Here is a 27953-nt window from a genome sequence, read left to right as displayed (position 1 = left end):
GGTGTGCAATGCGTGTGCCAGTCATGATTTTCTCAAATGAAATTTATTGACCTGAGTGGAACATAAACAACCGATAAAACTGTACAAAATCAACAACACCACCTTGACCATGGCACCATACAATTAGCACTAAATACAAATCACTACATAAAGTACTCTTTAGCTTTCACTTCTCTTAAAACACAGAAAATGGTAGTATAAAGTTACATTCAGCCCGAATACTGTTACATATTTTGTGACAGACAAACAAATGGCCGTTGCATTTAGATCGATAAGTCATTATATATACTATCTATATATAAACCAATAAATAAAAACATTTACTAAAAACACTTCTGTACAGAAAAAAACATGCACTATGTTCATTGAATTGGTCAAGGGGGGGTCTGTAAACAGTTAGCAGGTTTTTGCAACATGCAGTGTGAACTCCAGGCCTCCAGCGCTTATTCCGGCATTGTGTTGCTAGGCGACAGGCTCCTCTGTTTGAAATACTGTGTGACCTGTTGCGGCAGCTCTGCCAATACGGATTTGGCTAAAGTTTCCTTCGGAGCCTGCAAGAACAACAAACACACGCAATAACATCATTGAGGATGCACATGTTGGCAATAGCCACTTGTTAGATTGTTAAATCCACTTCCATGTAATGAAAACGAAGAAATGGCAGACACGTTCGCTGGCGCGGCAGTGAAAATTGGCACAGTTTCCTTCCACATTCTCTCTAAGCTAAATGAATTTTAATTTCCTCTGAATGGAGCCCAAATGAGGGAGCGCTGCCCGTTCCCTCCTGCTGTTGAGGAAATCACATGGCCCACAGACTGCCCACTCGCACTCCTACTTAAGATTCTGTTTACATATGTGATCCAGGATTGGATTCACTTCAGAACAACAAGAAACTATCCAGAAGTCTGTGGCAACAGAAATATTGATTATATGCGTAAGCTAAAGCCTCTGGGTCAATTCATCTGCATAATATCGAGAGTTTAATGCTGCTCAGGAAAGACTTTTTGACCTGGCACTGAAATTACCATTTTAAAAGAACAGCATCATGTACCCTATGACAACACCCTTACATAACTGAAGCAGTGCAGAATCGAGAGAGGAAATCAGGATGAGAAACACTCACGTTGCGAAAGTCCCTGAATGGGACAAACTGCACGATGTCTCGGACCGCCTCCTCTCCCGTGTAGGATCTGAGCACACTGCTGTCTCCATCCAGAAACTCCATGGCGGTGAAGTCAGCGTTGCCTACCCCGATGATAATGATGGACATGGGCAGCTTGGCGGCTTGAACTATAGCGTGACGTGTCTCGTCCATGTCACTGATCACACCGTCAGTAATGATCAGTAGCGTGAAGTATTGCTGCAGAAGAGGAAAGAGAAACTATAAAAGGAGTCTATGGAACATATATAGCTTTATTACTGTGTTAAACTGTTTAAATATTGCATATACTAAATTTGGTGCCATTCCTGAAAACATCTTGTTAAAACAAAGCAGAGAAAATTATTTTTATTTTTCTGAGAAAATTTAGTTTGTCCATGTAAAATCCACCAACGCAATGCTAGGGTGCTCTGGGTGGTTGCTAGGGCATTGCTAAGGTTATTAGGTAGTTGTTATACAATTGGGGTAGTAGCTAGGGTGTCGCTAAGGCACACTGAGTGGTTGCTAGGGCATTGCTATGCAGTTGCTAGGGTGTGTCTTGGGTTTACGTTAGAGGCCTTAGATATGGAGTCCACAATGCTAGCGTGCTCTGGGTGGTTGCTAGGGTGTTGCTAAAGTATTTGGTTGTCAGCGAGTAGTTAAGGTGTTCTGGGAGGTTCCTAGGGTCTTGCTACATGGTTGATTGGGGTTTTTGGGGGTTTAATTACCCAAGTCCCAACCAAAAAATAGCAATTTCTGTTATTTTATAGGCATTAGATATGGAGTCTGCAATGCAAGGGTGTTGTGGATGGTTGCTAGGGCATTGCTAAAGTTGTTAGGGTGTTGTTATACAATTGAGGTAGCTGCTAGGGCAGCGCTAAGGTATTCTGGGTGGTTTCTAGGGCATTGCTATGTGGTTGCTAGAGTTTAATTTCCCAAGTCAGAAGAGCCATTTCTATGATTTTCTAGGCCTTAGATGTGTGGTCAACAATGTTAGGGTATTCTGGGTGGTCGCTAGGGTGTTGCTATGCACTTGCTCTTCTTTTGGTAAAGTGTTCCAGATGGTTGCTAGGGCATTGCTAAAGTATTCCGGTGGTTGCTAGGACATAGCTAAGATTTTATAAGATGTTGCTAGGGTGTTGCTATGCAGTTGCAAAGATGTTGCCCTTTTCATCATCCACCTAGTGAAAATTGTACATATAATCACTTAGAAAAACACAAGCTTCACGATTTGACGTTTTGAAAAAACCTCTAACCCTTAATTATGAACAACAGTATTTAGCAAGTGCTGCTAATGACAGATATTTCATCTAGCTCCAAATCCGACGGTTTACTCGAGATACAAAGACAGAGAGAAGGAAAATAAGACACAGTGATGTGCTGAATTTCTTGTTAAAGCAGCCACACTGCCTTCCCCCCACACACAACAGGCAGACAGACGGGGAGCTGGAGTAAATGTGTGGAGGGATTTACGCTGTCACTTTCCCTTCCTCCTTCTCTCCGTGGCAGCTCCTCTCTGACAGTAACACTTAGCATGGAGCGCTGCCTGTCTCTCCAGCCCTAATTCATAGACACCATACTTCAATACTTCCTCCAGGAGTCCAGCCCTACTGCTCACACGGAAAGAAGAAAGTTGGATCTGCCACAGCAGAAATTAGACATAAGAACTGGGCTTTAGAGGCTGGTACAAAAGATAATTGGCCTTAAATTTAGCTGGTGATGTGACCTAAATAGGCAAACAGCAGAAGAAACTGTTCTTTATTTTTTCCACTCTGGTGAGATGAGACAGAAATCAAGTATTTACCACAGTATACACTCTCGTGGACAACTAATCTTTGAGTCAAGTGCCTCCAAACAGCGTTGCATAATGAAACACCATTCTAAAGTGTTCCCTCGCCTGCTCTACAAAAATATTTTATCACTTATGCAGTCTATGACTTATTAGTGGCGCTTGCAAGCACTTTAGAACTTTTCTAAGGGATCAGACTTACAGTTTTTAGATAAAACAGGCAAAAAAAAATCCCATAGACTTTTATTAAAAGAGGGACCTGATTCAAATCTAGGCATTTTTGATTTTTTGTTTAACAACTCTGAAGACCATAGCAATCACTTTTTTAAACAACTGGATGTACAATTTTCACCTGGTGAGCAATAAAAGGGCAAAAAACATTTACACAATCATTCAAAAGTTTGGGGTTGGTAAGATTTTTTTAAATGTTTTTGAAAGAAGTCTCCTATTCTCAAAAAGGCTGCATTTATTTAATAAAAATACAGCAAAATCAGTATAACTGCGAAACATTATTACAATTTAAAAGTTTTCTATTTTAATATATTTTAAAATGTAATTTATTCCTGTGATGGCAAAGCTGAATTATCAGCAGTCATTACTCCAGTCTTCAATGTCACATGATCCTTTAGAAATCATTCTAATATGCTGATTTGGTACCCAAACATTTCTTATTATTATCAATGTTTAAAAAAAACAAAAAAAAAAAACATTTGTGTTGCTTAATAACATTTTTTTCAGGATTCTTTGAATAGAAAGTTCAAAACAACAGCTTTTATTTGGATTAGATATTTTGTAACATTATAAATGTCTTCTGTATTGTTTTTGATCAATTTTACGCATCCTCATTAAATAAAAATATTTATAAAAAGAAAATTCTGAACAGATTTTGAATAGTAGTGTATATCAAGAGACACCAAGTCATTTCTAGAGATCAAAATATCATAGAAACTATTTTGAACACCCTAGCAAGCATGCAGCAATGACCCAGAGCATATTAGCATCATAGTGGCAATTTTTGCAGAGGCAAGAATGACTCGTCTTTTCTTGAAAGTGCCAAAATGGATTATGCAAGAGATCACTGGAAATTATTATTAAAAAGGGAACATAAACAGTAGACATTTATTTGGAACAGAAATAAACACAAACCAAGGCCGTGCCCTCTTCCCTTAGGTGTATTATGACCAAATGAACAGTACAGCCATGCGTGACGGAACAAGGAACGAGGCTGTGCCCCCTGCCCTAACCGCCATACTGTATTGCTGAGACACTGTAGGCAACACTTCCTGTAGGCACTGTGTTAGCCTTCCTAAATATACACACTCAGAACATAACGAAGTCACACAAGCTGTCTTATCACTTACCATCCAAATAACCAACATATAACAAACCCAAACCCACAAGATACTGCAGAAGCATGTTGAAAAACAACCCCAATTCGTTTGGATTCCCTAACCTTTACAAAGACACTGTTTGGACAGGCTTAAACGTAGTTAGTATCTGCCAGCTGCTGGGTTTCTTGCGGTACCTGCCCAGGGTCACTAACGGTGGGCTGTGTTTGACAGCGACCTCTTCCTCCCTGCTGTGGCCTCTGAAGTCTGGGCTTTTGATGTGCTAACAGACAGGCTCATTAGTGTCTCATTATCCAGAGCAGAGACACATACTCTGCTAAACTGAATATTTACAGACACATAAAACTGATTGATTACCTCATCAAGTGTTCTCTAGCACTAAATTCACACACCCATAATGCAGCTCTTATGAAACCACATTTCTCCATCTGAAAACCTTTCCCAGCTCAGTTTTTTCCTCAGCTTCAAATGGTCTGTATAAATACGTATAAAATATTTCCGGTGACCTCATGGCCATTCAGTTGTAGTGGAAACAAATAATGACTATAGCACACTTGAGGAGTTCACAAAACCCCTTCTGCTTTAAGAGAAGCTGTGAGCCCGCAGCACTGTCTTCCTCCTACTGCATTAAGGCTCTATTCTTCTCTATCTCTCTTCACTACCCATTTTTATCTTTTAGAGGTGACAGGGTGCAATTAGGGATAGAAAGCGCTCTAGGCTCTCCTGAAGGAGGTTAAATAATAACTACTATTAAGTTTTACTTCCAGGCCTAGTGTGTTTATGAAGTGTGAGTTCAACACTGTGTTCGTCTCATGATCCGGCACCAGAGGAACTGCTTGCGCTCATACAGTTTTGATTGACATGAAATTTTTAATGCATACCAGAAGAGATTGAGCTATGTAAATTATGCATTCATTGTCTTTCCTTTCATTGTTTTATTTTCAGTTATTTTAATAATTTAAGCAGCAGAATCAAATAAGGTGCTCAGTCAAATGTAATTCTTTACAGAACACATTTTGGATAAATTCCAAAAAACATGCCCAGGTCTTAATTCGCCCCAAACTCAAATGAGAAAAATAATTGATTTGCCAAAAGACAATGAAGCATTTTTTTGAAGACAGTAAATTTTTCCTCAAATTCTCAGTGTTTGGACAATCTACTTCTTTTTAAATATATGTATTTTATCATTTACGCTAATACACAGATAAAGTTTTTATCTTTTTTTTAATTGATTTTTGATTTCAGATCATGAATTTATTATTTATTTATGTATAGTATTTCAGAATAGTAATTATATTAATATTTTAATATGAATATTACATTATTAAATGATTATATAATTAATTTAATTACATATATAATACACATATTACATTATATCAAATTAGATAATTTATTTATGTAATATTAATTTTTATTTACATTCTTAAGTGTTCATATATCATGGTTACACATTATACATATTTGTTGTAGAATATTATATAAGGATACATTAATCACAATGCAAAAATACTTTTTATAAAAAAGAGGCTTAATTTTCTTTATACACTATATAATTTATTTGGGCTGCAATATGACCTGGACATGTACTTAACAGGCTTCATGCAACTCACCTTTTAATATTATATAATATCTAATTTCAACTTATTTAGAGATTTCAATTCAATGTAAAAAATTTTCTAATCAGACCATGTCTTGCAAGCTGTCTGTATGATGACTGCACTGGCATTCTGTGTAGCCTTGTTCCCTCGCAACCACAAAAAAGCGTCGCTCCGTTCTCCTTCTCCTCTGAAGCTGGCCTTGCTGCTGGCCTGTACACAGAGCAGACCTGAGGGCGCAGCCTCATTAGTCATTAAAACCCAAGAACAACTGGGAGAAAAGAGAGAACATTTGTTCGCTGAATCAACTTCTATAAATAGCTATAATTGAAAAGGGATTTTAATGGTTGTTTTCCACTGGGCTGATAATAAGAGCAGGAGAAATTGTGCGCACTGTGCTGTTCAAAGCCCCTCAGCAGACTTTGAACTAACAACCGGAGGTACATTTTGTGAGTGGCTTATGGAGCAATTAAGCTCTGCTGAGCCAGGGTCAGTCCTGTTGTCTATTACAAGAGCAAACAACCACACAGGCACACCCATCCTACACACACAACACCAGCAAGACTGATCACTGACTTCTCTTCCATCTGTATACACAACCTCTCTATACATGTAAATGCAGAAAAATATGTCATCTAAAGATGACACCATGATCCAACTTCCTCCTGGAAAGCAATAGTTCCAGTTCACTCAAAATGTAATACTCTGTCATTATTTTCTCAATAATTCTTAATTACACAAAATGAGATGACCTGGCTGCTTTTTTAACACTGTTCAAAAGTTTGGGGTTGATTTTTTTTTTGAAGAAGTCTCTTATGCTCAGCAAGGCTTCATTTACTTGGTCAAAAATACAGTAAAAACCATAATATTTATGAAATATTATAATTCAGAATAACTGTTTCCTATTTTAATGCATCATAAAATGCTATTTATTCCTGTCATGACAGTTGAATCTTCAGCAGCCATTACTCCAGTCTTCAGGGTCAAATAATCTTTCAGAAATCATTCTAATATGCAGATTCGGTGCTCTAAAACATTTCTTCTTATTATTAATGTTGAAACAGTTGTTGAAACCGTGCTACATTTTTTTGGATCCATTTATGAACAGAGGCTGTCAAACTCCTGAAAGCACATAAAACATACCTTAAAAGTAGTCTATGTGATTCCAATTTGGCATATCAGAAACAAAACTTGCTGAGATGGAGGGTTTGCGTTTCTAAATTTGTGTTCCTCCCACAAAACTACTATAGCATTAAAAACTACAGCACATAAGTAATATACTGTAGATTATTTTTATGGTACTTCTATGATGCATGTTTTGAACTTGACACTCACCACCCCCTTTATTTCACTATATGGAAAAAACAGCTAGTACATTCAGCTTAACTTCTCCTTTTGTGCTCCACAGAATAAAGAAAGTCATCATTTTGGAAAGACATGAGGGGGAGTAAATGATGGTGACAGAATTTTTATTATTGTATGAACTTCTCCTTGAATACAGTGAAGCCAACAGTCAGTTTAATAGTAATAGAAAGTGTCTGTTCTACAAATAAACTGAGAGAAAATTCAAAGTATGTGAATGTAAAACATTTTACAAAGTAAGAAATCAGTCTACAGTTGATTAGGTTAGCAATTCCTTCAAAATTGCCATCTTAGAATCAGCTAAAGCCAAGAGGCACTAACAGAGCCACAGTTGAGAGTGCTGAGTTTTTTTTTTTAAAGCAAATTTCGCACACGCTTACAGGAAGTTAACAGAGTGGGCTAAACTTCACAAGTGGAAAGCTGCAGGAACACCCAGCCTGATGAAACACAGACACATTGTGCTATCACGGAAGAGAGTGAGCCCCGGTCTGCCCGCATGTGCCTCGCTCAAATGTTGCACATATCTAGGAAACCGAGGAGCTTTTACAGTTTCCACTCAGCATCTGAGGGGAACACAGAGTAATACTGTTCCTCTCTCAGCGGAGAGATTTGCGTAAAGTGGGTGTGGATCCACTCCAGCCTTTCCTCCTAGTCTTACAGACCAAGTTGACAAAAGTAATGGGATGTAATAAGACTAATAAGGCTTTTAGATGGAGACTTGCTATCTGGTATTGTGCTGAGACACACATACCAATCTGTAACTTGAGGACGAGGCTTTCTGTCCATTTAATGAGTGGCCATTAACTGTTAAACTGCTAAATAGTGACAGGAGGCAAAATGCATGAGACAGTCATTTGCTTTTGCATTTAAAACATTTAGCAGATGCTCTCATCCAGAGGGACTTCCAAAGTGCCTTAGCTTCACATGTGAGACTGCCATGGCCAACAGATGGCAAGCGTTTCAGCTAAATCCATCAATTTATCAGTGTACAAGCTATCATTCAATCCGAACAAGCTAAATTCACTTCCGAAACAGGTTTGGCTTACTATCCCAAGCATTAGATTGCTCCTAGATTAACCAGCTAGACTTCTTTCCTACTTTTCCTCAAGAAAACCCATGATCCTCTCAAATGTTTTGACACTTACTGCTGCAGTGTCCTGTTGGAGGGCCTGGGTAGCGAAGCGGGCCACGTGGTTGATGATGGGGGCAAAGTTAGTTGGTCCATAGAAGCGGATGTGAGGCAGGCAGTTGGAATAAGCTTGAACGATCCCCTCCACACCTGCATGCACATAAAACACCATGAAAGGTACTAACTTAACTTTATCTGTGGATGCCACAGAAAATGTTTGTGTGCCTCACCTGAGCAAAAAGGGTTGGTGGGGTTAAAGTTGATTGCAAATTCATGGGATACCTGGAATATAAAGAGAAAAAAACATCAACAATAACACGTCAGTAGCTAAAAAAACAAAAAGACAACATAAATGGGACTAATACATTTTTAATGTCACAATTAACAGCTGGAGTGCCCTTGATGACCAGCTGGTGATTGTGACATTTAATATTTTTATGACACATACAGTACTACAGTTCAAAAGTTTGGGATCTGGTTTATGTCTTATTGCTGTGCTACTTAATTTTTTGTAGAAACTGTGATACATTTTTTCAGATTTCTTTGATTTATAGAAAGTCTGAACAGCATTTATTTATAAAAGAAATCCATAATTTTGCTCTATTTAATGCATCCTTGCTAAAGTATTAACTTCTTTTGGACTAGAAACTATTGAACAGTAGTGTATATTTCATACAGTATATAAGTCAATGCAATTACTAACAGCACAAAGATGTCTTATTCACAAAACTCCACAGGTGCATTTTCTGGCACAAGTGCTATTTTTCATGTTTCATAGTTTAAGATGTTTGTGTACAATTTCTATTGATCATAGCAGCAGTTATTCATCAATTGATATAGAAGAACACTATAACTGAGCAAATATAGCAAGCAGCAGAGATAAGTGCTAAAAGAAACGCAATGCATGCAAATAAACAGCACTAAAGGCGGGTGCAATTCTTTCCTTGTGAAATCCCCCCCTTAGACTTCCTTGTATTCACTCCAGTGCCATGGCAACGCAGATGGGATGACAGTTGCATAATCATTGGGATATGTGAGTATTATTCATTTTCTTTATCTGCATCTTCTCTGTCTTGCACTTCAAATTCTCGTTTCCATTTCACACTTCCGAAAGCTTTAGCAGCCTTTCGCATTCAATTCCATTTGATTATTTCAAAGGACAATTAGTATGAGATGCACAAAAATAAACACACAAAAATAAATTTACGTGGACACAAATGCACGCACAGTTATGGACACTTTTTCTCACCTTCCAGTCGGGTGGGAGTTGAGCCCCAAATCCAAGTGCAGGAAACATTTTGTCCCTGTGGACATGAAGTGTGAACAAGAAGTGTGATTTTATCAGACACTGCTTTTGTGGCCATATGCAGACCTTTAAATTGTGTTTTTATTAAAAACACTGTTACATACGTATCATAGTCTTGGATGATCTGGCCTACAGCCCAGATGGCAGACAGATATTCGTTGCTGCCCATTGGGTTGATATAATGCAGAGACGACGGCTCCCTGGGGTTGCCATTGGACGCAGTGAAATCGATGCCAACCTGGAGAAACACACATTCACAATGAAATACGCTAATGCGTGCCAACTGGACTGGTGTATAAAAAAAAAAAAATACAAGCAGCTGTTAGTACGATGCATTTCATAAGCTTTTCCCTCAGTTAGTGGGGCATCAAAGCTCATAGCTAAAGGCGATGTTGTTAACACCCAGGGAGGTTGTACCGTCAGATCTGCTCAAGCTGAGATCTGATAGCTCTTGTCCTATGGCAGTCATGAACTAGGAAACATGTTCTCCGACTACATCCTTACAATAAAACATGTTTACCAGTGCAGGGGAGACCCTGTGTCTAACCTTCACACTAGCTAGAGCACACCTAAACACTGGATGATCACTCCCCTGAGGCAGAAAACAGATTAATGATGGGAATGGAAAGGGAATAGGGTGGAAATGATAGGACGAGGGGAATAGGAGGTGACAGAATGAGGGTGCCCTTTATTGTAGTTGTCCTCACATTGCCTGTCATGGCCTCCGGGTGACCAAGCTGTGAAGTTTAGCGCATGAGTATAAACCGAAGTGATGTCTACTATATTTTCTCTGGTGTGGTTCTTACAACTGTTTCTTTGCGGGAGTATCTGTCTTGCAGTAGATAAATACGGAGTCATGGAATATACAATACGCCCTTCACACCGTATTAAAGAGAGAGTTCAGCTATAAATTTAAATTCTGTCATTATTTACTGCCCTCTTAAACTTTAAACTTTTGTTCTTCCGTTGAACAAAAAAGGAGATATTTAGCTTTCCCTTCCATCATAAATGATGGCAGAATTTTCATTTTAGGTGTACTGTTTCTTTAAGAAATACAGCTTAAAAGGAGACAACACAGCTGAAGATTACAATTTGGGTTTTTACCTCAAAAAAAAAAAAAAAAAACCTACAGACCTTGCCCAATTCTCCTCTCCAGAATTTTGCAATATCCTTTGCTACAGCGAGTATAATCCTAAAAGCCCTTTCTCCATCTTCAGTATAAAGAGAAAACATCTCTTCTGAATGCTCCATTCATGAGTCTGTTTGCCCACTGTTGAACCCTGAGCTTGACTGGCTTTATAAAGATGCAGTGGGTACTTGGTAAACAGCTGCACTGAAGCTGCACGAGGACTGAGAACTGAGATCACAGCTGCAGCGCTGAAGAAGATACTAGAAGAAGAAGAATTACCAGCACACTGGATCTTCTAAGAATGATGGCGTGAAAGCAGGAAAGCAGTAAATGACCTAAACCATTAATCTTTGGAGGAAGAAATTGAGGACAATGTCTTCACAAATACCGTCAATAACTGTCAAGTTTAAAGGGACAGTTCACCCAAAAATGAGAATGCTAATATAGGGAGTTAATTGGTTAGCTGAAGTTCGGGAACAGGGCCACGCCCCAAATCCATCGTGCACATTCCTAGCATCCTACCTCAGACTCATCTCAAGAAAACTCTGAGCGGTCCCCAAGATCCGTCCTCTCCGCCAGCAAGATCTACGAACCGAGATCATCATTCGCATAGCAGACGCGGAAACGGAATCCTCGCGAACCTTCTCCTCCAGCACTCAACTCCCGATAGCCCTCCTTCCAGAGCCGAGGTCAACATCAGAAACTAAACCACGGCTCGCCTTCAACGCGCACTTAAATCCAAAGGTATCCAATTCAATCGTGCAGATAACAAGTAAGATTATTCCAACTATATTCAGTATCAATCAAAACTTCTATCAACAAACTTCGAGCCCTCAATACTTCCGGCAACTCCTAGCGAGTCACTGTCCGTCACAGGGGACGTCACGAGGAATTACCCTCCTCAGCCTCGGACAGCAGCTCCCCCTAGCGGCAGGCAGGCCGTATGTCCACCCGCACTCGCTCAATCGATATCTCCCAAATTATCTCAACCTTCTCTTTTCCATACTCACAGTTACTGGGAAAAAAAAAAAAAAAAACATCCTTTCATTCCAACATCTGTTTCTCTACCCTTCCCTTCAGCTGTTTACAGCAATACGGCTCTCAGCTATTTCTACAGATGCCTCATCCAGTGCCCCTAGAGACACTACCTCACGCGGGTCAGTCTGGACTCCTTCAACCTCCAATTCTTCTTTGAAAATTTGCAATTTTCAAATGGTCTATCCATTTCTCCCTCAGCAATACCCTCTCATCCTACCATCTAGCAGCTAGTTTGCTCAAAACCCCACTCACAAACATCCTTTCATCCCAACATCCATTCTTCAATCCTTCTTTCAGCAGTAAGGCTGTCAGCTGCTTCTACAGTCCAGATGCCTCATCCAGCGCCCCTAGAGACACTACCTCATGCGGGTCAGTTTGGACTCCTTCAAACTCCAATTCTATTTCCAAATGGTTCTCCCGCATCAATAGCCTCTAGCAACAAGCTTGCTCAAAACCCACTCACAAACATCCTTTCATCCCAACATCCATTCTTCCAACCTTCCTTCAGCCGTTTACAGCAATATGGCTCTCAGCTATTTCTACAGATGCCTCATCCAGCGCCCTTAGAGACTTGACCTCACACGGGGCAGTCTGGACTCCTTCAACCTCCAATTCTATTTTCAAATGGTCTATCCATTTCTCCCTCATTAATGCCCTGTCATCCTGCCATCTAGCAACAGTTTGCTAAAAACCCCACTCACAATCATCCTTTCATCCCAACATCCATTCTTCCAACCTTCCTTCAGCCGTTTACAGCAATATGGCTCTCAGCTATTTCTACAGATGCCTCATCCAGCACCCTTAGAGACTTGACCTCACACGGGGCAGTCTGGACTTCTTCAACCTCCGATTCTATTTTCAAATGGTCTATCCATTTCTCCCTCATTAATACCCTGTCATCCTGCCATCTAGCAACAGTTTGCTAAAAACCCCCACTCACAATCATCCTTTCATCCCAACATCCATTCTTCCACCCTTCCTTCGGCCATTTACAGCAATACGGCTCCCAGTTTTCTAATGATTCAGATAGTTGCTTCTGCAGTCCAGATTCCTCATCCAGTGCCCCAAGGGACCCTACCTCACGTGGGCCAGCCAGGACTCCTCCAACCTCCAATTCCATTTCCACTGGTCTACCATTTCCCCCTTCCTCCCTCCATCAATACCTTCATATCCTGTCATCTAGCAACAGCTACAAACTTAGCCACAGTGACGCCATCTACTTGGCCAGCTTCAACAGTCCATCACCTTCTGTCTCAGTAGCTCTACGCTCACAAATAATTCAGCCGCAGGTCGTCTACAGCAGTTCAATTTAGGGTCATACAGGAACATTCAATCCTGAACTCTACTGCCGGATATTCGCAGTTTAAACATCCCTTCATGTGAACTTGTGGAGACCCCTCACATCCAGCTTCAGCATTCTCAATTACAGCCCCCCCCCTTAAACCTCAACACTTCTCCACGCAAACTACAGCTTTCTGCTGCAGCTCCATCCTCTCCAGTTATTCCAATGCCAATAGAAATGCCCCTCAGTAAACATTAACCTTTCCTTAAATCATTGACATAGAGGCCGACCAGCATCAGGGAGGCAGGACAGCACGCAACAACCTCAATCATCTGGGCTGCCCCCGTCTAACTGCAGGCTCCTTCACACCTGCTCGTTCTGTGACTGAGCCAATGAGAAACTCCTGCCCTCATAACCCTACGACACCAGCAGACTGACTTGCAAAGCACCTCCGCACTCCTGTCAAGAACCTGATATAGTTGACAGACTACTAGCAGAAGAGGTTAAAAACAGATTCACGAAAGGTCCTTTCAACAAACTTTTTCCCATCATACATATCAGCCCTATAGGTATAACTTATAATCAACTTATCTTCTCCCCATGGCACATACATTCCTACCATTAACAGTATCATCCCAGCCCCAGAATACTCCATGCAATACACTACTGTCGACCATGCCATCAAACTCATTCACTTAGCAGGCCACGGAGCTTGGCTCGCCAAAGCCGATACAACTAATGCCTTCAAGTCTTGCTTATCCATCAAGAATCCGGCAAGTCTTCTGGGAAGGTGCCTATTACTTCACTGTAAGCCACATTCGATTGCAGAAGCAGCCCTAGGATTTTCGACTCTCTTTCGGAAGCTACGATGGATTCTTACCAACAACCACAGACTCCTTATGTCCTTCACCTCCTCGACGACTTCCAATCGTTGTACCTTCATCTGCACCACCATAATAAGGATTTTCACATTAATCTACGTTTTCACCGAACTCTGCGTTCCATTATCAAAGCAGAAACCTCAGGGCCTCGTACTTTCTCTGAGCTAGATAGATGCACAAAGCATCAGCTACAGGACTTCCAGGCCACCTTAACAATGCCATCCGGATAATTCCTCAAGGGAAATCCTTTGCGTCAGATATTCTGTCAAAAGCAGCAACCATCCCTTCTTCTATGACAGAATCACATTAGATAAACATGCAATGGAAATGCGACTCTGATAACAACACCCCTCATCATGGAACAACATTTCTTTATCCATAATGACTACTACATCTCTCATCCCAGCTACATCCAACGATACACTGATGCAACACCCTCAGAAGGCTTCAGCTGTTAATATGGTGGGCACTGGGTTGCTTCTGAACGGCCTCTGAACGGAGTTCAGTCCCCTCAATCCACAGTCAAGAGCAGTCTCCACAGCATTATGAAATATATCCCATAGTCATAGCAGCCATCCTTTGGAAGTAGAAATGGTCCGAATCTACTCATCTGCTCGGACTATGCAGCAGTAGTCAAAACTATAAACAAGGGATACTCACATACCAGGACTCCTCAATCTCATAGCCGACTCTTTGTCTCATTTCTCATTCCAGAAACTTAGACTTGGCTCCAGAATAAACATTCATCCCACTCTGGTCTCACAATAGATCAGAAATCAAACATGCTTCTCAAGAAGCCATTCTTAATTGCCTTGCCCCAAGCACGGTTTCCAGCGTACTTCTCTGGCTGGAACTGTCTCAAAGCTTCCCATTCCTTCTATAAGCTTACTTTCCCATCAACCGACCCGTCCATTCACAACTTAATATCTTACGCTCATTCCTTCATAAGATCCACATGGGCGTTTCTAAACTTACTTGTCAGGGATCAACTTCTCCTATAAACAACCACTGGCTATGATTGCCCTGCTATCTCTCATTGTCACACATTTATGCTAATAAAGGCTTACGAAAACAAGAACCTGCATTAACCATTAAATGCCTGGACTATCTAGCCTCTGCATCCTCTACGTACGATTTACATCTACATCCCGAGCTCGTGCTTAACTCAGCTCTTCCAACTTTGGGGGTCATAAATATATGATTGAGACGGTACCCCCACCCTGAGTCTCTCTGAGCCATCAATTCTAGATGCCCTGATCAACCTGACCATCATCCCATTCCCTCTACCCCTTCATCCTCTTTCTACTCTTCCCTAACACTCTGTTCAACTAACTATTCCAACTATGCTCCAACTTCTATCTATGCTCGTTTGTGCCGTGGTCCTAGTTAGTGAACATTTATTCACTCTCACGCCGTTTTTTTGGTGCATTGACAAGAGAAGTATTGATGTCAGATTCATGAATGAATCATTCTTTTCAGTCAATTTTTTTAGTAAATCATGTTCATAAGACCTGAATGGTTCTGAATGATTCATTCATAAATCAAACCGATCGGGTTCTTAAGTTCAACTCAATGACTCAATTATCCAGTCACAGCAGTTAAAGGAGTAATTCACTCACCCCCAAGACATCCAAGATGTTCATGTCTTTCTTTCTTCAGTCAAAGAAAAGAAATTAAGTTTTTTGAGGAAAACTTTCTAGGAATTTTCTCCATGTAATGGACTTCAATGGCGGCCAATGGGTTGAAGGTCCAAACTTCAGTTTCAATGCAGCTTAAAAGGGCTCTACACAATCCCAGCCAAGGAAGAAGGGTCTTATCTAGCGAAACAATCTGTCTTTTTTTTTTTTTTTTAAATATATAAATTTATATACTTTTTTACCACAAATGGTCATCTTAACCACAAATGGTCGCACTAGCTCTGCGATGCGCATGCACGTCAGCATGCATTGTGTAATCACTTTGGAAAAGTCACGCATGGTTAGCTCTTCGTCTCTGTATTTCGGTTCAAAAAGGTAAGGTAGGGCGAAAAACTCAATCTCATTTTCTCCTCGAACTTCAAAATCATCCGACATCGTTGTTTTACAACAAGGGCATTTGACTTTCATTGCACGTTCGCTTTGTAAACACTGGGTCGATACTTCTGCCTATGTCACGCATACATGATTATGTAACGCGTGAGGTCCAGCTAGTGCAAGACGAGCATTTGTGGTTAAAAATTATATACATTTGTATTTGTATACATATGACCTTCGCTCATCTGAAACTGGTCTTCTAATTGTTCCATTAACCCGTTTAAGATTGATGGGCGATAGGGCTTTTTCTTCATTAGCTCCAAAACTGTGGAATTTTTTACCAATTGAGATAAGGCAAGCTAAAACTCTTAGCATTTTTAAATCTCGCCTTAAAACTCATTTTTTTAGGGTAGCTTTTAATTAAAAAATTTAGTTTTATTTGTTGTGTTTTTGATTGTTATTGTGTATGGTTTTATTTGTTTTTGTAAAGCGCTTTGAGATCTCCATTTAAAGGCGCTATAGAAAATAAAGTTTATTATTATTATTATTATTATTTGTTTTAGAAAATGACCAATCGTTTCGGTAGATAAATTCCTTAAATAAAAAGGAAGTGAACTACTTTAACAACTCACTGGAAGGCTGAGTGAGCTAACAAAACTCTTATGGCTTCAGAAGTTCACTTCTAGGATACTTTTATGATTCATTGGCTTCCTTTTTGAAGCTTAAAATGACCAGTACTTGTTTAATACAACTGAATGGAAAACAGCATGGACAACAGTCAACAAATTTCTTCTTGTGTGTTTTTACAGAAGACAGAAAATCATTCAGGTTTATAACAAAAACTGAGTTAATAGAATGTTCTTTTTGGATGAACTAATCCTTTAATAGATAGGAAAATATTTAAATATAATATTAATCTATAAAGAAAAACTGCACTGGTGAAATCTGTGAGGGTTTATCATAATCTGCAGAACAACAAACAAGCATGCATCATAAGGTGGCGTCATGCAAACAAGATATCAAAATCACTCTCCTTTGTTCAGAGGCTCACACAGCTTCTCTCGCTTTCTCTCCCTCTCTCTTTTTTACATGCCTGTGTCTCTCTCTGTCTTTAGTTTCAAATGAGAGACATGGACCTCTACACTGCAGCACATTGTAACTATAGCAACCTGTGAATTTCACTCACTTTCTGTATCATTTCTTACCAATCACACTGGTGAACGCAATTGAGTCACATAATGGAACCATATATAGAGCCTGCTCAACTGGACAGTGTATGGAAAGAAAGCTTTTAGAGTACTGGATTCAACAAATTTGACTTTAACCATCATTTGCGCTCAGCGATGTAAACCATCAAAAAGACACTTCAAATCTGACACTTTACAACCCTCTTGATTGCATTCTGCCATTGTGTTTTTCAGCTAAAGTTTTTCTCAGTGACAATATATTTTCAAAATCATCTGCATACAAATGATGTTTTTGCATTTTGCATGCATGAACCCCCCTTCCCTCAAATCACTGACAAAAAAACAAAACAGACATTCAATTCAAAAGGTGACGTTATCATACTCACAGTAAACATGAGCTGACAGCCACCCAGAATGTAGTCCAGGAAGGAGTAGTCTCTCGTAATCTAACAAAGGAACGGCACAGCAAAACGTTTTATATTCACATATAAAGATCACGTAACCACCCTTTCACATTCCCTCAAGCTAAAGATTGTAAAAAGGCTGGTAAATGTGAGTTCAAATGGAGATTTAGTGAGAATAACTGAGTCATGTTCTGTTTTAATGCCTGAATTCATCAGTAGAGGTGATTAAATGGTGACGGTGCAAGAGTGACAGGTGTTTTGTGCTGATATTAATACATGTTATTTAAAGAGGATTTAGCACTATTAAACTAATCTGTCCTTACAGCGAAGCCACAATTAAAGGCCTTTATTTGTAATATAAATTTAATTAAATAAGCCGGAACATGGAAGGTGCTTTAATGGGCAAGCAGAATGTATTTATTACTGCTCTTTTGTTGCCTGTGAACAGCGAATGTGTCAACATTTTCATTCCCTTTTTTATTTCCTTACCTTGCATGACTTCATTATTATGACTCCAGAGTTTTTGTAGCTCTTTTTCTTCTGTTTTTTAGGATTAATGCATTCAAACTCAACCTGTTAACAGAGAGCACGGTGTTATTGTCCACTTTAATTAATTCTATATTTATTATAATCAATCTTAATTTATTGTGAATTCAGACAAAAAATATTAATCAAAATACTGTAAAATTGTATTATTTAATAATAACAATATTAATTTTATTTCAGCAATCTTGAATATTTGCATATACTTTGCAGTGATTTATTCAGATTATATCCTGGTCTCTTGATATTAGTAGCTGCAATTCTGCTAATATAATAAATCTGCTAACTCAGAATCAGCTTTTTTTATTTGAACCAATGATAACATTATTTTAAGTTCTCTTGTAAGCAAATTCAAGCTTGAGACAGATATTTCTGTATAAAAGCTAACATACTGCCACAGTGCCTATTCTGAAAAGATAATACAAGTATCAGCATCATCTGTGAATTCTAGTGTGAGCATTCGAGTGAAATGTGAACACAGAGGGGTGACAATCACTGCAGGAGCTCAATTCGTTTACAACATGGCACAAAACACATCATATCTCCTAGCTAAGTTTGTGCAAAAGAATGTCAGTACGTGAAAGGAGCAAAAGGGCGTTTATTAGTACACTAACTCTTTCTCCAGGAGAATATTTACACATGCTCTGCCTAAGTGTGACTGGCGACACACAATGCTTGTTCTGGTAAACAAGGCAACGGTAAAATAAGAGCGATTTGCATCTCAAAAGAGCCAGTTACTCTCTCTGTTTCTCCCTCCCACCTCTTTTCTCCTTTCTGTCTCTCCCTCTCTCACTCACTAATTCTCAGCTTCATTATGCCAGATAATGAGGCATAGCTAGTACTCACATAGTATTCTGGCGCAAGAGTGGCAGGCATTAATGTGAGCCAAGCTATACTTCACGCATTTAGTTCCTACATTCTGGAAATTATGAATCTCTACAGTGTTAATTGAAGGCAAGCCCACCTCCACTCCGTTCTGTGCTTCACTCATCTTGTTAACAGTGGTCTGAAACTCGCCGATGAAGTCATGGCCTCCATCATTGTCGTAATCGTAGCACAGCACCTGTGAAATCACACATTTACTGTGAGTATTGACATGTATGAACATGTTAAAGGAAATGGATGCTGATAAAATATTATAGAATTTATTCTGGGTCATCAGGACGAGATGACATATGAGCAAAAGAAAAATTGAAACTGCTTAGTAGTTCTTTGAATAGGTGAAAAATGGGATAAAGTAATGATACAGTTTTTGTTTAGCATGAAAGAGTTTGAATCTGGTCCAAATATATAGTTTTGGTTTTTTTTCTTCCACAAACCAAGCGAATTTTCAACTGAACAGCAAGTGATCATGCTTTTTTGTTGTATGAATAAGAGACTCAGAGCGACAGAATTTTAAAACAAATGGTCTTTAGAAGCTGCAACCTGATTGGACGTAATGCATTTGGACGTATGCTACCATTCTTCAAAAATCATCCTAATATGTTGCTCAAGAAACATTTATGATTATTATCAATGTTGAAAACAGTTGTGAAAACATATTGTTTCAGGATAGAAGATTCAAAAGAACAATTTGTTTGAAATAAAAATCTTTTGTAGCATTATAAATGTCTTTAAATTATCAATTTGATGCATTCTTGTTCAATAAAAGTATTCCTATCTTTATCAAAATCTTATTTTGAATGGTAATAAAAATGCATGATTTTTGCCAAAGACAAATAGCTTTTTTCACCTAAAATAATCTAATTTCTAAAGCTAAAAATCTTTATTTCATGAATATATTTTCATGTTTATATATTAAATGTTATATTAAATAACCTAGACAAAATTCTACTGGTAATATTCACACACAAAGACTACTAGATAAAGACACACAATATAGAGGCACACCTTGATGTTTCTGTCCACATCTCCATTACAAAGTGAGATTAGAGGCACTGTGAAAGGCTTCCATACAGGATCCAAAGTGTTCTTAATAACCTGAAGTCACACAGACAAAAGGCTATTATTCTCTTTCAGTCTGAAACACAAGCTTATCATCTGATAAAACTGTAGGAACAAAACCGTACATAAATGAGAATATCAGCAACATAGTTTCTATTTAGCATCTCACCTCTGTTCTGTGAACCATCATCCATTTCCCATCATCCCCTTGTTTGTGGAATTCTAAATAGGGATCTGATTTACCGAAAAAGTCCTGAAAAACAGCCACAAACAAAAACATCATCATCCTCTATCACCGAGCGCTTTTTTAAAGTACTTGAATGGTTTTCACAACCTCTTAACTCACCTTTTTATCCAGCTTCCTCCCACACATGTTTAGGGTGATTATTCTGTTGTCTGATAACTCCTGGGCTGCTATCTAGACCAAACGGAGCACATTGTGATGCTCTGCTACAAACTCCATCAATGCATATGTCTGTTATAGTGCATTATCTGGTATCTTACTGTGATGGCCCCCTTCCCTGCTGGCTTGCCATTAGCCAGAATCAGTGGTCGATGTAGCTTCTTATTTGACACAATCTAAAACAGAACAGATGGCCTGATAAACGCACAAATAGAGGCAATACAGAGAGCTAATTTATCATAACTAAGATCATAAAAGCTTACGTTAATTATTTAAGATTATCTCATTACAGTGGTGTGAAACAGCTTATAGCAAATTGATCTGGAAGTGAAAATATGAATATGAAAGTGCTACCATACCACTCCCAGTGTGCAGGTGAATTCGCCCAAAAAGTCGTGTTCGTAAAGCTGGCTGCTGCATTTGTCCTCATCAAACATGGCAAACTTGAGCTTCTGGACCTCTTCAAAGTGGTAATCCACTTGGAATTTTACTCCAAATACTGGATTCAGGTTGTTCACGGCAGTCTCTGTTCGAGCCAGCTGTAATGAAATATAAACGTGTGATTAACAGGATTTACACCCGCTTATGGTGCAAATTCATGCACTCATTATATGTCTTTCAGTAGTGTAATATAAAGTACAAAAATAACTTTTGCAAATTTTGTGAAAAGTGAAATACTAAAAGTTAAGATAAAAGATAGCCCAATATATCAGGCTGGCAAATTAATTTACCAATATTCTCAGGTCTCATGATCTCACTGTAAAATCAAATCAAGAGTAAATAAATCTGAAATTATATTTTTGCATAAAAAATAAAACATATTTTTAGGAAAATAATGATTCTTTGGCATTGTGGCATTATTTTTATGGCACAAAATCCCCCAAAAAGTTCTAGACTTTAGGTTAAACACCATACTGAATTTAATGTGGATGAAAACGAGGCTGTCAGGGATAGACTTGCAGTCTTTAACATGGCATCCATTGTAAAGGTCCAACGTCACATCATTTTTGAAAACTTTTAAAACTGTTTAATGGAGCTTTTGTGTACTGAATTTTTTTTGGCGCTCAGCAATCTGTATGTTGATAAATGCATAAATGTTAAACAACAGTACAATCCATTGAACGCTATATATTTTTATCCCTCCTAGCCTCATTTTCATTCCTGCCAAAATTTAAATACAACACTACTCTGATTAAGGCTGTAATCATTTGTAAAGTTTTTTTTGTTGTTGTCATTTTGTAATTTGTTATTTCTATTACTCAATATTTTCTTATTACTGTAATAAAGTAATTATTAGTGCAATAAAAAAAAGCGTAACTTCAAGGTTTCCCAAATGAAAGGCAGCACAACAGTAAATTTTTATATACAAAATATTCATATTATTAATTATTACAGTAATGAGAATGAGATTATTTTGCATTACTCACAATCAGTACCATACTGGTGGTGTAACAATCATGAACATTAATAACAGCTAGAGCAGAATCTTTGTTTATTATTTATGTAAATCTGTATGTAAATCTATTCATTTATTATTAGCGTTCTTATTTCCTAAACACATCATGTTCTAAAATGCATTTAACCATACATTTTTATACTACAAACACATTCCTTTGTTTGTCCCTTGGTGTTTCCATGGTTACAGTGTGCTGTGGAAGAGTGATTTCATATGCCGGCTTGCCCTACTGACCAGCAGCACTGGCCTGTGATGATTGGACCGCTGAGGGCACAGTCCCATAGAGACTGTACAGACACACGTGTGCTCGCACTGCAACCTATTTTGATCCTCGGTTCATTTTTTTATTCAGCATATGAAGAGATTAAAACCTGTTTTCCTCTGATTTTGCTTCCTACATGCCAGCTATTGCAGCTTTCTATGCTTCCAACTTGTTCTTATGTCCCCAAAGATATCTCTACATATCTGTTTTGTTACAATCCCAATTCCATCTTCTTTTCTTTCATATTCACATGTCAGTCTGCTTTCTATCTCTAACTATCCGCAGATTTTATTAAAGGTTTTGTTATCCAAAATAAATCTGTGAAGGTAAAGTGAAAAGTGAACAATTTTTATCACTTCTTACCTCCACCCAGTTGCCATCCACATCATGGAAAAGAACACAGAAGGGGTCAGACTTGGATGCCACGTCGCGGTCTAGCAGGTTGGAGCCGCAAACGGAGAGCTCTACCTTTGTTACACAGTGCTGGGGCCCAATGGCAGGACCCACGTCAGGGCCCGAGGCCAGAGTATAGGCCATGGAGATGGGAGTACCTCGTCTCCCACACCCTGCGGGCAACAAAAGAGTATTTCTCCACTCAGTATAACTTCTTATATGCTCAAAAAATCATTCATTCAGTAAAAACAGAATCTAATTTGAACCTGAAATAAACAGAACATTTTGAACATTTTAAAGGGGTCATGAACTGAGAAATCAAAATTCCCTTGATCTTTTAATATATAAGAGGTCATTGTGCTAAGTTTCAGAACTCATAACTTTCTCAGTCTAAAAACAGCTTATATTGAAGCCAATCTGCCAGAACGTCAGGTTATGGAATGTGCCACTTTATGACATAATAATGTGGCTAAACACCGCCTCTTCAGAAGAGCAACACCCGGTTCCACATCACTGCCTGTTTAGCCCTGCCCAGCAAATGCAGGTCTACACATAAACCAAACGTTATTTGATGGACTTAATGAACTTTTGTTTATAAACAAAGCACAATTCGACATGGGATTTTCAGAAAGATTGAAGCTAAAAGACATATTGTGATGCCAATATTGGATCCGACAGTAATGTCGCAGACTCGCAACACAATGTAATGTGTGAGTAACTGTTTTTATTAGGTGACCACTATTGCAGATCGTTTGATATGAATGTATATGTGTTTTTAACCTAAATCACTGCAGCATCCATCTGTGAAGGATGTAGGCTGTCAAACATACATACTGTTAGCCAATCATAACAGTGGGCGTTTACTTTCGAGTCTACAATCCGCCATGCCTATTCAAATGGAGCGTTCTGATAAGTGGGGTTAAAACAGGACAGAAAATAGACTATTACTTCTAAATTATTATGTTTTTTGATGTAAAAATCTTGATAACATTATAAGTGGACCTCGGAGAACTGTACAAAATAATAAAAAAGGCAGTTCGTTACCCCTTTAAAACAAAGACTATGACAAAATTAAGTATTTTCAAATTACTTTAATTAAATAATATTAATTTAATTATATCATATTGAAATTCTGCATTTTTAGATTTCTAAGACACTCAAATAAGCACAATTATAATGCTGAGCATGTAAATTGCTTCTTTTTTTTTTTTTTATAAAAGGTCAGGTCTTCCCGCCAGGATAAACAATTTAAAAAAAAAATTTCCCTAAAATTGTTATTATTCTACTATAATTTTAATGCAAAATTGAAGCATTTTCACCAATTGTCTCAGATTTTGGACCCCATTGTATGTCTTAATGTCTGATTCTTTTAAGCAGCAATATCCAAGCAATATTAACACTATAAAACCTACTGTATGATATTTTATGCACATTTCTAAGGCCTCTAAATTACCAACATGTAACAACATTTTAAAGAAATGAATTAGACATCATTGTTTGACCTTTTCTCACAAAAATGACTTGCCCACATGTCTGAGACCGGGATGCTTGGGTTCATTGTCCCCTGGCAAATAACTCCTCAAAAACACTAAACATAAAAACACACTATGATTTCCACACGCATCAGTGCTCGCAGACACGCGCACACAGAACACGAGCATCACACCAGGACATGAGGAATACAGTGAGGGCTCTTGTTGCTTAGATACTGATGTACCACTGTCACTTTCCGTGTTAATGTCACAAATCACAATTAGGCTGTGACCACCATAGACAAAGCATGATGGAAAATGGCTTTACAATCATGTTACATAGAATCCCAGTACATCAACATTAGCACAACTTCTCATGTTAACAAGAGGAAGTTGAACCGATTAAGAACTGTATATAATTTCCAGTGGTGCTGATAACAACTTGTCAACTTTAAAAAAATAATAATAATTACAGTACTTACTGTACAATGGAAGTAAATAGGGTAAATTCTCAAACACTAAAATACACAATAGCAAACAATGTGTGTAAATATGCTTACTAACCTTTTCTCTCTAAAGTTATATTAATTTTTATTTTGACATCTTTGACATGACATCACAAAGACATAAAACTCTACAATGACTGTAAAAATGGTGATTTAAACCTAAAAACCTGAATAATACACAAATTGTGACAGGAGAATTAAAGTTTGTGTTTTTCTAAATTTATATTTACATTTAAGCTTTTAAGTCCTAAAAAAATTGTACCCCATATCTACACTGTAAATGCCTCACTGTAACCTCAACGTTTGATTTTGAGAGAATGAGGGCCAAAAATTATTTCGGACAAACTTGTTACATTACATTATAAACAACAGAATCTTTTCCTGATCAGTTAGCAAATGAGACGAAAACTCACCTGAGTTTCCATCCCAAAACGGCATCTTTATGGCTTGTTCGGATTCTAAATGACCTCTGTATTTAAATTAGCATTATATAGTGCGGTGTTGGTAACCATTCCCAGAATAATGACATGTTCCACATGACTGTGATGTCATGGAAAACGGGATACACAGTCTCAACAGTGTGCGCTTAAATCTCACACCCAGATGAGACACTTGTAATTCCACAAATGAATAATCCTCCACCTAACCTTGCTTCCTAGTTTAATCATTGTTGTCTGGGAATAATGTCCATAAAATCATTCAGAGTCTTATCCTGCCCATTTGAGGTCAAAATGTCAACACTTTGACTTAACCTAAGTGATCATCAACTCAACACTTCATTACTTATCTATCTCCAAGGTTCAGTGCCAGATAGCACACAGCTAGACATTAAAGAGTGGAAAACAAGTGTAAGGCTGTAATCAAATATGGAGTAAATTGTTATGATTTTATTAACCGTTTAAATTAAAGTATTGCTAAAGTGTAATCATAAAGAACAATGCAGACTGTAGTCATAAAAAATTGCAATCATATTTCATTGTTGTACCATGAAAAACTATCCATATTATCTGATATGTATATACGTGTATAAATCTGTTATATTATAACTATTGTCTTGAACTGAACATACAAAATGCACAATACCTAAAAAGTATGTGACAATTATTTACATAGAACTGTTTACATGGAAATATATTGTTCATTATATAGACGTTCAATTTTTTTTCTTCTATAGAATAATTAATAGAAATATTTTAATAAAAATATGAGCTTCACTTCTGCCTAGCCACAGAGATTCCACATAGACTAGTTTGTTTTTGTGAACTGATGTGCTAATCGCAAGTTTAACTTGTATTAAACCCTGAACATTCCCTTAAAGGAAAAAAGATGTTACCTAATAGATAACTTGCAATACTCCACAATAACTGAGATTTAATCTGACTTCCTGTGTTTGTGTGCCAACCCTCCAGACATGGAACATAAACTACCAAAAATCAAACATCTAGACACTTTCCATTTAAGGGACTTTAACAATTACAACATAATTACATAATTTACCTATCATACTGTTGTGAGTCATCTTCATGGTACAACAGATTTAAAAAGTGTAAAACTAGCAGCAAAGGGGAAGATCTAAAGTACCTGATATCAATTTGCTCTTTAATACCAAAAGGTGCAGTAAATAATCTCTTATTAATACTGACAGTAAATTTGCTTTTTGTGATTAATTTGTTTACTAAAACTCTGGGTTAGCTATAGGTTACATGTTCAACTACACATATTTTTGAGAATGTCAACATTGTGGGCTCAAAGACCATTATTCAAGCATCTTTGTGAGTTGAGTTAGTGCTGCAGTTTGAGCATCACCTTTTTGCTCAAGTGTCAAACCACATCTACACTTAAATATTACAAAGCGCAACATCCTGTTGACTTTATGATAAGGTGTTGAGCCATACAGTGTCGAAAAAAGTTTATAATGACTAACTATAAAACAATATGAATGGAGGTTGTGGCATTCTACGTGCAGTTAAAAATTCTCTAACTTGAAAAAAAAGCAAGTGGGTCAATGAAGTGGCGCTCTTTTTGCCTTAATCTATTAAATTATTCAAAATTACATTAAAAATGAAATCATACAAAGAAATGCGTGCACACGTCTCTTCTATGATGAGCATATTTTCAATTTCTGAATTAAAACTCACATTGATTTTTTTTTTTTTTTTTTTCTGTAGCATGAAGTCAACATTTTTTAGGCAGTCTAATTTTCCAGATTAAAAAAAAATAAAATCCCAATGCTTATTTCTTAACTGCAATTAAGTTTGTTTTAAAATATGATTAGTATTTTAAAAATATATACACCAACATGTCTTCAAGGTGCAATGAAAGTACCAACTTTATACTTGGTTACACCACTTGACAGTTTTTAATTCATTAAATCTATATATTTGTTTACATAAATGTTTCAAAACATGTACCTTACAGGGATAGAGTGAATTTAGGTAAACTGGGCAACACTTCTTGGCATTGGTATGACCCATTTTACCTGAATTCATCCTTCAAATATGGCATTTCTAAGAACTTAGCACGTATGGCAACTGTATTTATGAAATATTTCACATTTTTATCATCTTGGACATAATTTCATGACGTAGTCATCTTAAAACGTGCAGAGGTCTTGTTGGTTGTTGTGATGATTTGGTTAAAGCAAAATTATACTAAGCTTTTTTTGTGTGTGTGTGGCTTTTCAGAATGTTTCTTAACCGTGCACACCGGAACTCTTTAGGTTCATGTAACTTCCTTTCAGACGTTAACGTGTAACAAACCCTGCATGTTTGTGAATGGAAATGATTACTTCAGAAAGTCACTGTATAACTCAATAATAACTCACCTCTCGAAGCTCTCGCGCAAAAAGCAGCCTACTTTTCCTCAGAGTCTTCTGTCGTTATTTCTAATGCTGGTGGCAGCAACTCTGCGTTTCAAAAAGATTATGGGTTGTTTGCATTATCCAGCAAAAAAAGATGCCAGTGTATGATATATAAGAAGGCAAACGCCGTTTAAGAAGAAAGCGCTTCACTGTGGTTAAAGCGCGTGCAGACTCGAGAATCGAGACTCGAGCTAACAGTTGTGTAGTTTTCACAGCTCTGAACTCCGCCCGTGTCCACATCTGTCATTACCATGAGCTAGTCTCTTCTGAGCTATGCCACCATCGAAAAGAGGTTAAAAAGAATGGGAAGAAGAAAAGGAATGAAAGTAACAAGCTTGTGGTTTATACGTTTATACATCTTGGTTCTTTTTGCAGAAGAGCACCGGAACGCGCACGCATTGTTCTGAAGATCTTGTGAGGGAAATATTTTATAGATAATTAAATCAAACATATGCACTGTCTACTGTTTCATGCCAGCAAATTAAACAAATTTTGATGAAAAAAAAAAGT

General features: G+C 37.9%; 1 protein-coding gene across 3 annotated transcripts; it reads right to left on the bottom strand.

Moving 5' to 3' along the window:
• Positions 1 to 24: 24 nt before the first annotated feature.
• On the bottom strand, positions 25 to 27953 carry cpne2 (copine II). Of its 3 annotated transcripts, none has more exons than XM_058751794.1 (16): positions 27408 to 27953; positions 22576 to 22778; positions 20854 to 21033; positions 20596 to 20670; positions 20438 to 20509; positions 20261 to 20344; positions 20038 to 20127; positions 19112 to 19210; positions 18094 to 18177; positions 17587 to 17646; positions 9776 to 9909; positions 9615 to 9669; positions 8596 to 8647; positions 8382 to 8515; positions 1124 to 1360; positions 25 to 551 (listed from the first exon to the last, which is right to left on the bottom strand). In XM_058751794.1, the coding sequence occupies exons 2-16, from the start codon at positions 22747 to 22749 to the stop codon at positions 444 to 446; spliced, it is 1638 nt and encodes a 545-aa protein (XP_058607777.1). In that variant the 5' UTR covers positions 22750 to 22778; positions 27408 to 27953; the 3' UTR covers positions 25 to 443. The 3 variants fall into 3 exon arrangements, with proteins under 3 accessions (XP_058607777.1, XP_058607776.1, XP_058607778.1); XM_058751793.1 differs by lacking the exon at positions 27408 to 27953 and adding an exon at positions 24997 to 25146; XM_058751795.1 differs by lacking the exon at positions 27408 to 27953 and adding an exon at positions 24108 to 24191.

The sequence above is a fragment of the Onychostoma macrolepis genome, chromosome 18 (assembly GCF_012432095.1).
Source record: "Onychostoma macrolepis isolate SWU-2019 chromosome 18, ASM1243209v1, whole genome shotgun sequence".
Taxonomy (NCBI): domain Eukaryota; kingdom Metazoa; phylum Chordata; class Actinopteri; order Cypriniformes; family Cyprinidae; genus Onychostoma; species Onychostoma macrolepis.
The sequence above is the reverse complement of the archived record's forward strand: the minus strand, read 5'-3'. Positions and strand labels throughout refer to the sequence as shown.

Excerpts from the sequence above, each read along its gene's own strand:
- cpne2 (XM_058751793.1), bottom strand. The coding sequence starts at position 25,021 with ATGCCGTTTTGGGATGGAAACTCAG. Across the intron at positions 9,670-9,775 it reads ATCATCCAAGACTATGATAC|GGACAAAATGTTTCCTGCAC; the intron begins GTATGTAACAGT and ends TCATGTCCACAG. Across the intron at positions 552-1,123 it reads CATTCAGGGACTTTCGCAAC|GCTCCGAAGGAAACTTTAGC; the intron begins GTGAGTGTTTCT and ends TTGTTCTTGCAG.